Genomic DNA, 16891 nt, shown 5'->3' on the forward strand with positions numbered 1-16891 from the left:
TTTTGTTTTGTTTTTAAATAATGATGTTGCATTATGACAATATTAAAAGTGATGTGGCATCATTTTTAGTGTATAGAGAAATCCAAACCCTTAATAGTTGCCACGTGAGACTACTGAATGTACTTTACAACTTATGCATGACATTGTAATATGTGTTGATTAAACTTGTCTTTTTATTATAGAAACCTGTTAGTGGAGACTGCATTAATGTTACAGGTCATTGGCTCTTCCATCAATTTAATATTGCCCTAGAAAACAAAATTCAACAACTAAAGTAATTCTTAAGACATTGTTAGCAGCGGTATAAACTTCATTTTGTATTTTTCTTTCTTCTGTGTATCAAATCCCAGATCTACTGATGTACTACTCTGGGGCCTGTTCTGCTTTTGAGCCATGTTAATATCTTGCCACTTGCTTCATTCATGTTTTGAGGTTAGTGCAGTTGCCTCCTGACTGTTAACTTTCCTCACTTTTACCTACTTTTCATCCATCTGCTGCACCTTTGCCAGAATGATCTTTCTTAAAACTTTTATCTGATCACGTGAGTCTTACCTAACATCCTTTCGTGGCTCCCCATTGCCTTCAAAATGAACTACAGATTCCTGAGCATGGAAGCTAGTCCCTGTGCAGTTCTAGCTCGCCTCTCAAACTCCAGCGTGCAGCCCATGCTTGAGTTGTACTGAACTCTCAGAGTCCTGTCATGCCTCCTGCTCTCCAGCCTTACAGCCTTTGATAGAGGCTGTGGCCTTGACCTCTCTTATTCGCCTTCCCACCCCTGACCCTTGTCTGTCTGACGCCTTTTCGTCCTTTTAATCTTCCTCCGGGAAGTCTGATATTCCCATCCCAACCCTAGACTGTGTTACTGTTGTACACCGTGCTTATGTGATGGACAGGGACACATGTGCTTACCTTGAGGATAGGGACAGTAAGTTATTCAGACGTTTCACATAGTGCCAGTACATGTATGATCTCAGTAAATATTGACTGTTGCCATAATTGTTAGTCATTCCGGAATGCACTGTTAACTTCTTTAAAATCTGTTTTTATAGCCTCAAGGAATAGGTTCTCCTAGTGTCTACCATGCGGTTATCGTCATCTTTTTGGAGTTTTTTGCTTGGGGACTATTGACAGCACCCACCTTGGTGGTAAGTAATCTTTTAATATATTTATTATGGACTTAAATCTCTTTTTGTTCCGTTTCAGGGGGGTTGGAAAGGTGGTCCTTTTTTTTTTTTTTTTTTTTTTTAACCTTTCCATGGTGAATTCTTACACCAATATTATCAGCTCTTCAATACTGTATTTTTCTGGTTTAGTTGTCTTTTTCAGCCTTTACTTCTCCCTCACTTTGTGGGGAGGGCTTGGCTGGGTGGGATTCTTCTTGTGAATACTGCCCTTGGGTAAGCAGGGGCTCATTCCCCGCTCTGGATAGGGTGGATGGGATTCTTAAACGGAGAGGCTTAGGAAAAATGTTATCTATGACCTGAATTACTCAGCATTATTCTTTTGAGATTCATTCATGCAGCTGCATTTTCCAAATGCAAGTTTCTCTTAGGTTAGGGTAAGTCTCGAGGGGTAGCCTTTTCACAGTCCTAAGCTGATTTTGCCCAAACATCCCAAGGTTTGGAACCTTAGAAAAGACATTCCTGCTAATCCAAACAATTCAGGTGATAACTAGTTTTCTCCTTTTGATGTAGATCAGGGGAATGGAATAAAGGAAGGAGTAGTTATGGAAGTAATACCTTGAAAGGTGTAATTAGGATAAATGTATAGCTTACCAAATGTAACAGAATTTTAAAGTGATATGCTTCCTTATATTTTTTGAGATTGCTCATTACACAGGAAAGGTTTTCACAAAAACTTTTATAAATAAATTATATGATCATATAAGTAGATTTATGTTCTAAAAAAGAAAGAAAATTTCCATTCCATGTATCTCCATATTATATGGCTACACAATCATTACTGGAGCTACATAAAATATGGATGGTTAATAGTTGCTTTGAATATATAGGGCATATTCATCAGTACTGTTAAAACACAATTCAGGGGGCACATGGGTGGCTCAGTGGGTTAAGCCTCTGCCTTTGGCTCAGGTCATGGTCTCAGGGTCCTGGGATCGAGCCCCAAATCGGGCTCTCTGCTCAGCAGGGAGCCTTCTTCCCCCCCTCACTCTGCCTGCCTACTTATGATCCCTGTCTCTCTCTGTCAAATAAACAGAATCTTTAAAAAACAAACAAACAAACAAAAAACCAAAAACACAATTCATAAGAACAGGAAATTTCAAGTAAACCGTTTCTTCTATAAATAAATCATGCATTGCAAGTTAGAATAGTTCCCTGAATAGTAGCAGTTCCCTGACATGTAATTGTAAGAATGCTGATTTGAGTTTGTTTTCATTGAGATCTTTTACTTTTTAAGAAGGATTTACTTGGGGGTACCTTGGTGGGTTGGTTGGTTAAGTGTCTGACTTTGGCTTAAGTCATGATCTCAGGATCCTGGGATTGAGCCCCGCATCGGGCTTCCTGCTTTTCCTCTCCTGCTCCCCCTGCTTGTGCTCTCTCTCTCTCTTTCTCTCTGTGTCAAATAAATAAATAAATAAATAAAAATAAAATCTTCTCCAAAAAAAAATGGATTTACTTGTAATAGGTCATCAACTGTACATTAATAGATTTTCAAAATAATTGAAATGTGGACTTTTAAAATACCTGATCTTTTTTTAATTTAATGATTTCTGATGGGAGTCCTTCAAAAATTAATTTATACATTTCCTGCCTTCATATCCATGCCGTACTCTGATTTGGAACTTCATCAGGTGATACAAGTTCATTATGACATTTGTAACTTCATTATATTGTAATAACCTGATGTCATGGGTTACTGAGGTGCTGTGATAACTGTGTGGTCTCACACTTATATTCGCTTCCCTCATGTTCCAGAGTGTTCTGTGTTTTTTTTATAGTCTACTACCAGTTTAACATATAAATCTACCTGGTGGAGCATCAGTCCTAGTTTAAAAGTACTTGAGCTTTGTGATAGTAAGCAGTTCATTTATATTTATTTATATTATGGTGGTTCAGGCACAGTCCTAAGCACTTGAAATGCATTATCACTATTAATCGTCTAAGTCCCCTTATGGGTGAGGTATTAGCCTGATAATACACATGAGAAAATTAAGGTTTAGAAAAATTAAGCAGCTTATTTGCAACTACTATGATAGTAAACTGCAGAGTTGGTATTTGAAACTAGGCTTGCTTTGTTCCAGTGCTAAGCCTAGGGGAAGGCTGGGAGTAAGTGGTTCATACCTGTGATTTAGGTAGTTAAGATTATTGGCAGTCTGAAGGGTAGCTAAGAAGAGAGATTAAAATGTTTTGGGTAGTTGTTTGTGAGCCATCAAAAAAGCTTTTTGTAATATTTCCATAATTTGTCAACAGGATTTAAAGTGTATATAGCAGTTTTTAAAATTTGCTTCTATTATATATCCTTTAGATAGGTCAGGTTTTTGTCTAACTTTGATATTTTTTTTCCTAATTGGACAAAAGAAGACTGTCTTCTTTAAGAACAGGAAAGAGTCCAGTTATTTAGACGTAAAGGCTTGTTTTTTAGTTCATTTATTGTAACTAACTTTGTGCTTAGTATATTTTTACTTTTTTGTTAGCTAAAAAATGGGTAGTGTTTTGATTTTTTTCTTTTTTTTTTTTTTTTTACTTTATAAAATGTTGAATTGTGTTCTGATCAGGAAAATGAAAGTTGCTAATTTGGGAGGACTTGATGAATTTTTTTTTTTTTTTGGCCAGCATGATTCTATTTTTTGTAATAATATCTATAACATTGCCAATTATTTGATTTATAGCAAGAATTTCTTCACCATGGTTGTTAAAACAGTATTCTTAATTCCCGTATTTGTCTTTTATATCTGAATTTTTAAATGGCGAAATGGAGTTGTGGTTATTAGGAAGAATTGTCTGTAATACTATCATAGTCCTTACTCTTTATCTTTTCCCAATTTTACTTCATTAACAATTTTAAAGTCAAGCGTCCTCAGAAAAAAATTTACATATTAATGAATATTAGGCTCAGAATTTTATTTTTGTAGTTCTTATCTGTAATGTATACATGTTTTTAAATAATTGCAATTTTTGTGTTCTACATTTTTCTTTGTGTGATGGGGAGATCCAGGTGGGGATGGGGTGGGACAAACCTAGGCAAAACAAGGACTGAGCTGTCCTGATTAGATTGTATCTAAATGCTGAGATTTGTTATATTGCAGATTCTTTCAGGAACTGCAGCCTGCAGGCATTGGAATAGCAAGAATCTTTGAAATATCTCTAAAGAAAATTGTGTGTGGAAGCACATGTATATATAATTCTTTTCTCTATATAATATATGTTACTTTTGGTGGGTCCCCCAATAACGGGTCCATGATCAAAGGAGCAAGACTGATACAAAGCGAAGGTCAAGCAAAGCTTTATTTCGAGCCAAGTATCAAGAATCAAACCGATCGTCAAATCGACTAGTGGGGGCTGCCCCTTACAGAGAGAGCGACCCCTCCCTGCCTCACAGACTAACTTTTATAGAGCAAAGGCCATGTGGTTGGGCCTGGCCACATGCAGGTGGCGAATGAGATTGTAACACACAGAGAAAGCTGCACAGTCATGCTAGATCACACTCGGGTGGCCAATTGAATTACAATTTACCCTAGTAGACATTTGAACTAGCCTATCTCCTTGGTCAGAATTGGCGCCCAAAAGGCGGGGCCCACACTCCTTGGTAGCTAGGGAGACCGTAAGCTCACTCTACTGATTGGATGTCTCCACCTGACCTGACTCATCCTGCATTCAGGCTGTCATTTCCACCTAACCTGACCCACCCTTGTATTTGGGCTTTGTTACCTGGGACTGGTTTCCCGACTTGCTTCTAAGTAAGTTCCCCTGGGGGCGGGGGCGGGGAAGGGTCAATTTAAGTTTACTGCATGAACAACAAAATGGCTGTTCAACCGAGGTGGGGCCCCTCTGGCTAAATAGGCCCTTACACTTTTTTTAAATAATTAGAGATGCATTGTATGCTTGTTGTAAAACCTAAAGCAATATAGAATTGTGTAAGGACAGAAAAATTCCCCTGCAATCCTACCTACCCCTCCAATCAAGCACCAACAGTTTGATAAGAGATCTTGGCTTCAGGGTAAACTTTACTTTTCCTGTTAGGACAAATCAGCCAACCAGAGATGAACATTTTCAGCAGTTAAAATGTGCATTTGTCACTGATTTTTTTTTTTTCTTACTAGAAGTGAATATTAATGATACTTGGGGAGTTTTATCAAAATATCTGGGCCTTGTACCCTGTCCTGCTGAAGTCAGAATCTTTCAGGGTGAGGCCCAGATGTATATTTTTTAGAAGTGATTCTCATATACCTAGTATATATCACTAATTAAGAACCAATAGATTAATTCAGTGTGGATTTAAAAAGGTTTTGCTCACCTTGAGGCTTTTTGCTTTCAAATTTTTGTTGTTGACTTTCTGGCAATCTTCTTTGTTTTAAATTCCTATGCTCCCTTACTCCCCACCCCCATGTTGGTGTTGGGGACATGGGGGAGGGGGGTTTCAAGGTACAAGAAGGCACCAAATCATAGTACTTCACCCTCTTTCTAAAAGTTAACTTTAAACATTTTATTTTCCATTTTATGTGCTTTGAAACGGATTATAATCTAGAGAGTCATGGCTCTTAACATTTATTTTTTAAAAAGGAAGAATGAAGGGATGCCTGAGTGGCTCAGTTGGTTAAGCGACTGCCTTCAGCTCAGGTCATGATCCTGGAGTCCCAGGATCGAGTCCCGCATCGGGCTCCCTCCTCCACAGGGAGTCTGCTTCTCCCTCTGACCCTCCCACTTCTCATACCCTCTCTCTCTCTCTCTCATTCTCTCTCTCTCAAATAAATAAATAAAATCTTTAAAAAAAAAAAAGGAAGAATGAAGATGAAGTTATAATTCAGTTTATTTGTATTTTTTCTTTTAAGATTTTATTTATTTGTTTGACAGACAAGTAGGCAGAGAGGCAGGCAGAGAGAGAGAGAGAGAGAGGAGAAGCAGGCTTCCCGCCGAGCAGAGAGCCCAGGATCCTGAGATCATGACCTGAGTGGAAGGCAGAGGTTTTAACCCACTGAGCCACCCAGGTGCCCCAGTTTATTTGTATTTTAAGTCATTATCTCTCCATACATAGCTCTCAAAAATTGTAAAGTTTTAGCACTTTAAATTTTTTCTTTTAAGATTTTTGTTTATTTGTCAGAGACCACATAAGCAGTGGGAATGACAGGCAGAGGGAGAAGCAGGCTCCCTAGTGAGCAAGGAGCCCGACATGAGACTCGATCCCAGGATCCTAGTATCATGACCCCAGTTGAATGCTTAACTGCCTGAGCCAGGGAGGCATTCCAGCATTTTAAATTTCAAAGATTTTCTTTGATTTATTCATTTAACAGATAACCAATGTTAAGATACATTAATTATAATAAATAGGATTATGATGTTTGGGATTTATTAGCCTTAGTTTTCTTTTTCCTTTTTTTAAAAACTGTATTTATTTATTAGGAGAGAGAGAAAGAACACAAGCAGGGGAGGGCCAGAGGGAGAAGCAGACTCCCTGCTGAGTGGGGAACTAGATGCAGGGGCTCCATCCCAGGACCCCAGGACCATGACATGATGCCAAACCTTCTGAGCCACCCAGGAGCCCCTAGCCTTAGTTTTCAAAACCAATGTGAAGTTAAAGAATTCTTTTTAAAAAATTTCATGTGATTTCCATTATCTTTGAGTCGTAAACTCATAGAACTTCTAGAACCCTGTGTTCTCTAGAACACAGTGAAAGAACCAAAGTTGTGTTTTAATGTGGAAGACCTGCCCAAGGGAGGATGGTGAAGTCTCCACCAACAAGGAGATTTACATTCACTACAAAGAATTTTAGGCTGCCAAATATTTTTTAAGGACTGAAGTCTAACACTTTGAGAGGCTATATGTTTGGTTCATAGTGGGTATTCAATCAGGGATGATGATATATTAGACAGAGAATAATAGGTTTAAGAATCCATAATGCTAAGAAGTGACTTGACTTTTTTGACCTATGGTTCTGGAAAAACTAGGCCAGTGTTTGATGGTCCCGGATGCTCAGATGCAATGTGTGTTCCGGAGCGAGACCCTATACTCGAATTCTCCAAAATTCTCCGGTATTTCTTCTATGTAAATGGCTTATCAGCCTTTGCTACAGAGATAGTCCTGAGGCATTTAATATTTTAAGGGCTGTTTCTTCTAAAAGTTTTAGAATTCCGTACATTTTATGACCTGTAAAATTTCTTGGGAAATACTATATCTTTTCCTATTTGGCTCTAATGTCCAGTGCTAAAAGGATCCTCACAGATTAAAAATCTTTACATTTGTATTGTTAGATTTGTCTCTATGTTAAAATTTTGCTAAAAAATCAAACAGGAGGGGCGCCTGAGTGGCTCAGTGGGTTAGGCCTCTGCCTTTGGCTCAGGTCATGGTTTCAGGGTTCTGGGTTCAAGCCCTGCATGAGGCGCTCTGCTTAGCATGGAGCCTGCTTCCTCCTCTCTCTCTGCCTGCCTGATAAATAAATCTTAAAAAAAAAAAAAAATCAAAACAGGAATGTTTGTTTATCTTAATTTAACTATACTATTTTTTTTTAAAGATTCTGTTTATTTTTTTGACAGAGATCACAAGTGGGCAAAGAGGCAGGCAGAGAGAGAGGGGGAAGTAGGCTCCCTGCCGAGCAGAGCCCGATGAGGGACTCGATCCCAGGACCCTGAGATCATGACCCAAGCTGAAGGCAGAGGCTTTAACCCACTGAGCCACCCAGGCGCCCCAAATTTAACTATATTCCTTTTGGGGGTTGTAAAGGTTTTTATTTTTTAACATTAGCTAAATTGCATAATTATTATATTAAGTCACTTTGGAAACAGTGTATCAGATAATTATGAGCATTTAGTGAGTAGTTACTAAATGAAGGCATTCTGTGAGGCACTAATCAAGATAAAGATACATTAAATGCAAGGTATAGTGTATCTAGTACCTGTCCTTAAGAACTCTGAAATATAATTGAAAGGAAATAAATATTAAATACATGAAGAACTAAAAAATACTAGAGCCAAGTAGCTCAGTGATAAAAGAAATTTCACAAACCCTTTGTGACTGTCGAGTGCTATAATCACTTCCTGTTGGCTCTAAAAGAGGAAATGATTGCTTTGGACAGGAAAGTTTGGTGACAGAGGTACAATTTGGAAGGTTTGGGGTTGGCTAGAGAGGCAAAATGAGGGGAACAAACATGCCAGATGGAGATGATGTCCTGTATGAAAGTGAATATTGGAAAGCATGAGAATATTTAAAATGGTGAAAGACCAGATTGTTGGAATGGAAGGTAGCTTGGCAAAGTGAATCATTAGCAGTGAGATCTAGCATATCATAAAGCTTTTTGTAGGCATTTGTTATGGTCTTCATTCTTTGTAACACACATTTTTTTTTTGTCCCTACAAAGATTTGGCCCTTAGTAATTATTGGAAGGAAACTGATTTGTTGCAAAAAGTTTGGAGATACCACTTTAGGGAGTTTAAATCTTTTCCTTTAGCGCAAGAACTGGCAAACTATGGCCAGATATATAGAGCAAATCCTTTACATCATGTTAGCCTGTTTCTCATAAATGTATTTGGGGCACAGCCAGACCATTCCTATTCATATAGTCTTTGGCTGTTTTTGTTGAGTTGAATACTTGTGACAGAGACTGTATAGCCTACAAAGCTATAAAAAGATACCTGCTGTCTGGTTCTTTAGAGAAACTTTTAGCACTATGGACAGTTTGGGCCAAATGATTATTTGTTGTGAGGGGCTGACCTGCGTGCTGTAAGGTGTTTTGCGGCATTCTTGATCTCTGCCTCTTAGATGTAGCTCCCCATCCAAATTTTGACAATCAAAAATGTATTCAGACGTTGTTATATAACCCCTGGAGGTCAAAATCCCCTTCAGTTGAGAAAATATGTAATATATATCATATAAAATATAGAGAAAAAATAAACGAATATCATAAATACGTGTTTTTTCCCATGTTAATGATTTTCTTTGACTAAACATTTCATTTCTAATTTTCTTTATTTTTACATGTGAGTTCGTTTTTGTTAAATTTCTAGTTTTGGGCATAAGAGTAACTGAAGAAAAGGGAGCATTTTAATCCCTGTAAAGGGGTTAGAATGTACACTCAGCATAGTTTTTCTTCTTAAAGAGATTTCCCAACTTTCTTATTCTCCATATTGCCATTCTCTCTTATATTTTTTGGAGAAACAGCATGGTATAATGGAAGAAGCAGTGGCTTTTAGGTCAAGCAAGAACTTGGTTGCCTCATCTGTAGAGTGATATTTTATATAACCCATAATATTGTTAGCATGAAGTAAAAGTATATATAAAGCCTCTGACACATAGGCTGTAAAAATCATAGCTGTTCCTCCTTATTTTTTCAGTCATTTTTCCCTCCAGTTGCTTTTTTAACCAGTGGCTACCCAGTGGTTCACTTGCTGCCCATTGAACAAATTAATGTTATGTGGTTTGAGACTCGGTCTTAGAAAGAATAGAGTAACTTGTTATACATTTTCAGAGGTGGGGATTTCTTTTTCTTACTTTATGGTGTCTTTCTAGATTCACTTTTTAGCAATTAAAATTTCCCTATTCTCCCAGTCTCCTATCTCAATAATGCCTGCACCTGTCTGTAAAGGAGTTGTAAGTCAGTTGTATGTGGCAAACAGTGAAGGCGCCAAAACAGTGAAGGCGCCGCATACTAAGTAAAAGCATGGACTTTCAAACCCCAGCTTCCTGTGTTCAGTTTCAGTTTTGCTACATACTATGTAATCATGTGTAAGATGCTTAACTTCTGCCTGTATCAGTGTTCTTGTAGGATCATTAAGAGGAATTGAAGGAAATAATATATGTAAAGTGCCCAGTTTAGCATTTTGTGACATCGTAAATTCCAAATAAATGTTTGCTATTATTAGTACTTACTCAAATGTATAGCATCAGACAAATCTGAAAATTTACAGAGATAAAATTTTGAGAAGGTATGTTTTAAAATATAAATGTAGAAGTTTTACTGAGAGTAAAATGTGGTATGAGATTTTTATTTTGTATTTTTTCTTTAGGTATTACATGAAACCTTTCCCAAACATACATTTCTGATGAATGGCTTAATTCAAGGAGTAAAGGTAGGATCAGTGATGTATTTGCCAACGTACACACAGGCACATACACTTTCGTGTGTGTACCTCTACCAGTATAACAGTTAGTTAATAGACAAATTCACTGTTAATTTTTACAATTTGAGTATATCTTGGGGGATTGCTTAACACTTCAAAAATGAACTGGGTTTTAAATATCTTTATTATTAAAGAAAAATATATTTACTTTCGTTGGTCATCTAAAAATGATCTGACTCAAATACAGACAACTACATATAATGATAAACCACATCATAACAGATTTATGTGTGGCATTTTTATTTCAGAGATCTAAATGCTTTTATAAGCTAACAACAAAAATACAGCCTGAAGAGAAAAGAACTATTAAAAAATACATAAATATAGAACTATATGGTAAAGTCTTGATTGTTGTGCATACTCCCTACTCTTGATTTCATTTGACCAACAAGGTTTATAAATAGGTAGTTAGCCTATGAATATAAACATTAGCCTATGAATATAAAAACAGATAACTAACATGATATTCTTTCTAGAATTGTTAATGTGGAATTATTGTGTTGGGAATTCATTAGAGCATTTCATATGAACATGCAACCAGAGCCCTGCAGGTGATTCTAGACAATCTTGGGAAAGTTTTAAATTTTATATAGACAAGAAATAAGTTATCTAAAGTTTTGGTGGTATTATGCTTATGTTAGAAATAAACTTTAAAAAATTCTTCTATGATAGTAGAATGATTTATTTTTGGCTCATTGGTATAGATTGTATACATTTTTTTTTTCATTTACTTTTTTTTAGGGGTTGTTGTCATTCCTCAGTGCCCCACTTATTGGTGCTCTTTCTGATGTTTGGGGTCGGAAATCCTTCTTGCTGCTAACAGTATTTTTCACATGTGCCCCAATTCCTTTAATGAAGATCAGCCCATGGTATGTGCATAATCAGATCACAACGATTAAATATCGTTCTCTTCATTGTTTTCTGAATAGTCCTTAATTTCGTTCACCTTTTTGCCATCTTACCTTTTATATAGATTTTAATTTTATTCTTCCAGTATTCTTTGATGCAGATGAGAGGGTCCTTAAAAATATAGTGGCTAAGTAATAGTTCATAATGATTTTAGAGCTAGATACTACTATAGGAAGTGTGTAGACTATTGGCGATAAACTGCTTTTGGATTTCACAGCCCAAAATAATAGTTGCTTAACATCAAGGAAGCTTATTTCTTTCTCCATATAAAAGAAGTTAGGAGTTGAGCAGTGTAGAGCTGGTTTGGCGGTTCTGGGGAATCAGACCTTTTCTATCTTTGTGCTCTGCTGTCCTCTGCTAGCACCTCCAATGTCCAATATGGCTGCCTGAGCGCCAGCTTGTGTCACACTTCAGGCAGCAAGACAGAAGGAATGGCTAAGAAGAGCACACTGCCTTCCTATAAAGAAACTACACAGTTCTCATCCAACCTCTGCTTGTATCTGGTCAAATTTCAGGCATATGCTCCTCCTTGTTACAAGATGCTAGGCTCATGGCCTCCTTAACTGAAATCAGGATTCTTTCACTGAGGAGGAAGGGAGGGAAAGCTAATAATGAGAATGATTTCTCAAGGTGATAGAGCCCAATTTTGTTGTAGCTTTATTAATTCTCCTAATGTTCTACTCCACTGCATATTAATGTTAGTTCTGCATCATAGATGGGCTGTATTTTCCATGGCTATCTAGAAAGACTAAGGGAATATAAGAGCCAGGATCTTCCTCTTGTAGGTTAGATAGATACAATTCTGAAGGCCAAACCCTTGATGAATGCTAATCACTCAAATGAAATCTTATCAGAGGAGTCTAGGAGATGAACAAAACATTTGCTGTGAAAAACTGTATTAGAAAAAAATTGAGTAAGCAATAAAGCCCTAGTGGAATATTTGAAAGTTCATTATGATGACACATGATTTTTAAAACTAAACATTCAACATTACAATAGGAAGTTTTTATTCCTGGCCAGTTATTTTGAAATCATATATACCAAAATATAGTTTGCTTTTTAAAATAGCTTTTTTCACTCTTTACAATAATTGTCTATTCTCTGTTTCATTTATGAGTATTGCCACACAGGTTTCTTCTATGTGAAGACTGAAATGTTTGTTTTGCCAACATTTGAAAAGCCAAATATAGCTTATGGAAAAGCATCTGGTTTATAGAGGCATAAAATATATAGAGGCATAAAATAAATATAGAGTAACTTGTTTCTCCATTGTACCCACTGAATTTTGCGTTTTGTGTAGTGCTGTGGTGGGAAATAGTAATGGATCAATTACAGTAGAGTTTAGTTTGTTGCTCTTTTTAGTAAGACCAACAACAAAGCCATTTAACAGCTCAGCAGTTGGGTAAAATATTCACCTGGATATATTGTCCAATTTTAAGTATTCCTGCATAGTAACTGAATTGCTTTTGAAGGGTGACTTCTAAGAGTGTATTTTCTTTATATCTATGGCTTATGATTTATAGAAGAATCCGTGAACTGTCTTAGTAAGCCATTGACTGAAATTAGCTGTTTTTTACTCTAACTCACTTATAGGAATAAAGGAAAGTTACGGTGTAATGGTAATTGTTCTGACGGTTCTTGTCAATTTTTTTTCGATCCTAGGTGGTATTTTGCTGTTATCTCTGTTTCTGGGGTTTTTGCAGTGACTTTCTCCGTGGTATTTGCATATGTGGCAGATATAACCCAAGAACATGAAAGAAGTATGGCTTATGGACTGGTATGTGTGTTTATTCTGTTCTTTGTATCTGTGGGAAAATACCTTGTTTTTTAATTGTTTCATATTACAAGTGTAAGCCTTTGCATTACAAAATTTACTTCTTTGTATAAAATACATTTCATAATAAAATCATCAATTACTATCTAATGGATGACTTATATCAAAAGTTTTTTTCAGTACAAAGCCTTATAAATTTTGATTTTTTAGTAGTAGTCATATATGTCAGGTTTGAAATTATAGAATATTTTTACCTTATAGAAGTTCTTTTATTTTTTATTTATTTTTTATTTTTTATTAATTTTATTTTTTATAAACATATATTTTTTTCCCCAGGGGTACAGGTCTGTGAATCGCCAGGTTTACACACTTCACAGCACTCACCATAGCACATACCCTCCCCAATGTCCATAACCCCACCCTCCCTCTCCCAACCCCCCTCCCCCCAGCAACCCTCAGTTTGTTTTGTGAGATTAAGAGTCACTTATGGTTTATCTCCCTCCCAATCCCAACTTGCTTCATTTACTCTAGAAGTTCTTTTTAAGTAATACTAAAAATTGGGACGCCTGGGTGGTTGAGCTGGTTAAGTATCTGCCTGCAGCTCAGGTCATGATCCTAGTAGGGTCCTGGGATCCGATCCCACATGGGGCTCCGTGCTCAGCGGGGAGCCTGCTTCTCCCTCTCCCTCTGCTGTTCCCTCCTGCTTGTGCTCTTTCGCTGTCCCTCTGACATATAAATAAATAAAATCTTTAAAAAAATACTAAAAATAAGGAATTATTTAATGTCATGTGTTTTTAAACATTACTAATATTTAATGGCTACTCTAAAATGCAATAGGCTAATGTATAGGTCAGGGATGAGCAGAACGTTTCTGTGAATTTGTGGGCCACAAAGAGTCTCATTCTGTATCTATGTGTGTGTGTGTATCTCTTCAAAAATGTAAGAACCATCCTTAGCTGGATTGACCCAGAGCTGGCAGTTTGCCAACCTCTGAATGCTATTTTGAGAAATTAAGTAGTTGGTGGTAGTGTAATCTCTTGTCCATTAAATCTAGGAATAAAAACGCTAACAGAGACATGATAGTATACAGATCATTTTGAGATCGAAGCAGGACAGTGATGAGTGTCAGCAAATATGGGACAAGGATCTTTTGATAAAGAAGGACTGCGTGCTGTGTCAGCCTGAATCTTAGTTTTATAAGAAACTGTCTTTGATTCAAAAGACATGAAGAATCATGGATTAGGAAGTTTTTAGGGGAAATACCTATTGTGAGAAACTTAAAAAAAAACAAAACAAAACTGATTTCAGTTATAAACTTAGAACACTAAACAATACGAAGTTGATGATGGCCCCCTTCCCTTCTCCCCACTTGCATGTGTGAGTGCTCCCTGTCTCCAAAATAAATAAATAAAAATCTTTAATTTGCTAAATCTGTCCTCACAAAATACCACCACAATCCAGTTTTAGAACATTTCCATCTGCCCAAAGGCCATCTGCCATCCATCCCCACCCACCTTCCAGGCAACCAATCACCAGTGTACTTTCTGTCTATGTAGTTTTGCCTTTTTTTTTTTTTTTTTAAGATTTTGTTACTGAGCACCTGAGTGGGGGGAGGGGCAGCAGGAGAGAGAGAATCTGAAGCAGAGCAGACTCCGCAGTGAGCACGAGTCTGATGTGGGGCTCCATCTCAGCAGCCCTGAGATCTTGACCCGATCCCAAACTAAGAGAGGGTTTAACCAACTGAGCTACCCAGGTGCCCCTGTAGGTTTGCTTTTAATAGAAATTAAATATAAATGAAATAACAGAACATGGTCTTTTCTGTCTGCACTTCGTTATCCTCTTTCGTTCCTGTTGATACATTTACCAGTAGTTCCTCTTTTACTTTGGTGTACTTTTACACTGTATGGGATGTACTCTTTTTGTTCAGCCATTCCCCAGCTGATGGACATTTGGGTTAATAGTGAGATGCTTAAAGTTACTACATTGTTATGTACGTGTCAAATAATTGGCCTTTGGAAGTTGAATTGTTTCTTTTGAGCAGTTATTAAGAAACAGCTAAACATAAGCACTTCTGTGAAGTTAAATGCTCCATCCAGAAGTCAAAAATGGCACAGAGACAGAATAAATAAAGCACAAGGTGGGGAACAGCTCACGCATGACAACATTAATTTCTAATTCTCCAGCACAGAGCATGGTCTCTGTCAGGTGATACTTGCTGCCATGTCTACTGACTTGCCGGCCATTTTGTCTAATAGGCCAGACACGTCTGGGATTAAGTTATTCCTCCCCTGTGTCCTCTTTAATCTGCATCTTCCCCAGACGTGTGTGGACTTCCTCAAAGTTTGAGAGAGACACGGTTAGTGATAAACTCAGTGCCAAGGACCTGTGATCCTATCCTTCCTAACTCTGCCACCTAAACGATCACGTAGTTCAGTTTTGTACTAGCACTTACACTCTTACTGATGAGAAAGAAGATAAACCTCAAAGTCTTTAAGCTTTATTTCAGCCAGCCTTATGCATCAAGGTAAACATTCATCTCATTTTAATTTTAATATTGGGGAAAAAAAATCACAGTGACAGTGGATTTCCCTAGAGCATTGTTCTTTAGACTTCTTTCAGGCCATTACATATTTTTTTTAGTTAAGAATCTAATTCTTTCCTCTTTCTGCAAAAGAAGAGAATATAAGAAGAATAGCACAGGTAGGATCCTGGAAAGGGAGAGCGTGGCAGGAAGACTGACGTAAATCTGCATTCTGCAGCTCTGAAGGAGAGTCAGGGTGTCCGGACTAATCTCTTCCTGTCCACTTGGATTTATTGCAGGTTTCAGCAACATTTGCTGCAAGTCTGGTAACCAGCCCCGCAATCGGAGCTTACCTCGGCCGTGTGTATGGGGACAGCTTGGTGGTGGTCCTGGCTACAGCCATAGCGTTGCTGGATATTTGTTTTATCCTTGTTGCTGTGCCAGAGTCTTTGCCCGAGAAGATGCGGCCAGCGTCATGGGGGGCACCCATTTCCTGGGAACAGGCTGACCCTTTTGCGGTAAAAAGTTTGTTTTTTCCTTCTCTTCGGCAAAAAAAGTGAATGTATGATTCAGTGCAGTGTTCGTATTTTGTCGTGGATGTTTCTTTGGGGAAAACATCTTGACGTATTTTTAAAATATTTTGAAATACTTTTCAGAATAGTTTGGGGAGGATGAAAGACATTTTGAAAAGATAGCTAAGTGTCTGTATGTACACTGCCAGAAGATAACACTGCATATTTTTAAAAACAGTTCGGTGTTTGGATGTAAAACCTTATATCAGTCTTTTTCTTATTCTAGTCCTTAAAAAAAGTGGGCCAAGATTCCATAGTGCTGCTGATCTGCATCACGGTGTTCCTCTCCTACCTACCAGAGGCAGGCCAATACTCCAGCTTCTTTTTATACCTCAGACAGGTAAAATCCTAATGTGCCAAGGGGACTTTTCTTCCACTGTTTAGTGCCTTCATAACAAAAATATTTCATGTCGAGAGCTGTGATAGCAGAGACTTTTAAATGCCTCCTGTGTTGTAAATAACAGCTCACTGGAGTTTACTTCCTACGTAGAGTGGTTGATGCTCCTTAGGCATATCTGTTAAGACTTCGGCTTCTGCAGAAAGATACGATTATCCCATCACTGCATGTGGCTTGAGCTTATGTGTTGTCTGTAGAAGTGATGGGATGCTTGTAATCCGTCCGTCTGGTCCTGTCTCTCAGTCATGGAAGGCATGTATCAGTAAAGCAGCAAGCTCTACTGAGCGCATTCGTTTTTCCTCCTTGACACTAATCTTACCAAGGAGGATCAAGCCTTTATCGATATCCATAAAATCACAAAACAGTGCACTATTTAGAGCATGGATTCTGAGTGCTTGATAGGGGTCTCAAATTTATGAAACCTAAGTCT

The 16891-nt window shown here is 37.6% G+C and overlaps 1 protein-coding gene across 2 annotated transcripts in view; it reads left to right on the plus strand.

Moving 5' to 3' along the window:
- MFSD14A (major facilitator superfamily domain containing 14A) overlaps positions 1-16891 on the plus strand; it is a 41787-nt gene that overhangs the window by 13050 nt on the left and 11846 nt on the right. Inside the window, exons 2-7 of one of the 2 annotated variants that reach the window (XM_032867209.1) lie at positions 1050-1145; positions 10175-10237; positions 11030-11157; positions 12860-12974; positions 15792-16010; positions 16291-16404. In XM_032867209.1, coding sequence (XP_032723100.1) covers positions 1050-1145; positions 10175-10237; positions 11030-11157; positions 12860-12974; positions 15792-16010; positions 16291-16404 — 735 coding nt within the window. The remainder of the gene's footprint in view (positions 1-1049; positions 1146-10174; positions 10238-11029; positions 11158-12859; positions 12975-15791; positions 16011-16290; positions 16405-16891) is intronic. The other variant, XM_032867210.1, reaches the window with a different exon arrangement.

The sequence above is a fragment of the Lontra canadensis genome, unplaced genomic scaffold (assembly GCF_010015895.1).
Source record: "Lontra canadensis isolate GAN:19392208 unplaced genomic scaffold, GSC_riverotter_1.0 scaffold33, whole genome shotgun sequence".
NCBI classification, from domain to species: domain Eukaryota; kingdom Metazoa; phylum Chordata; class Mammalia; order Carnivora; family Mustelidae; genus Lontra; species Lontra canadensis.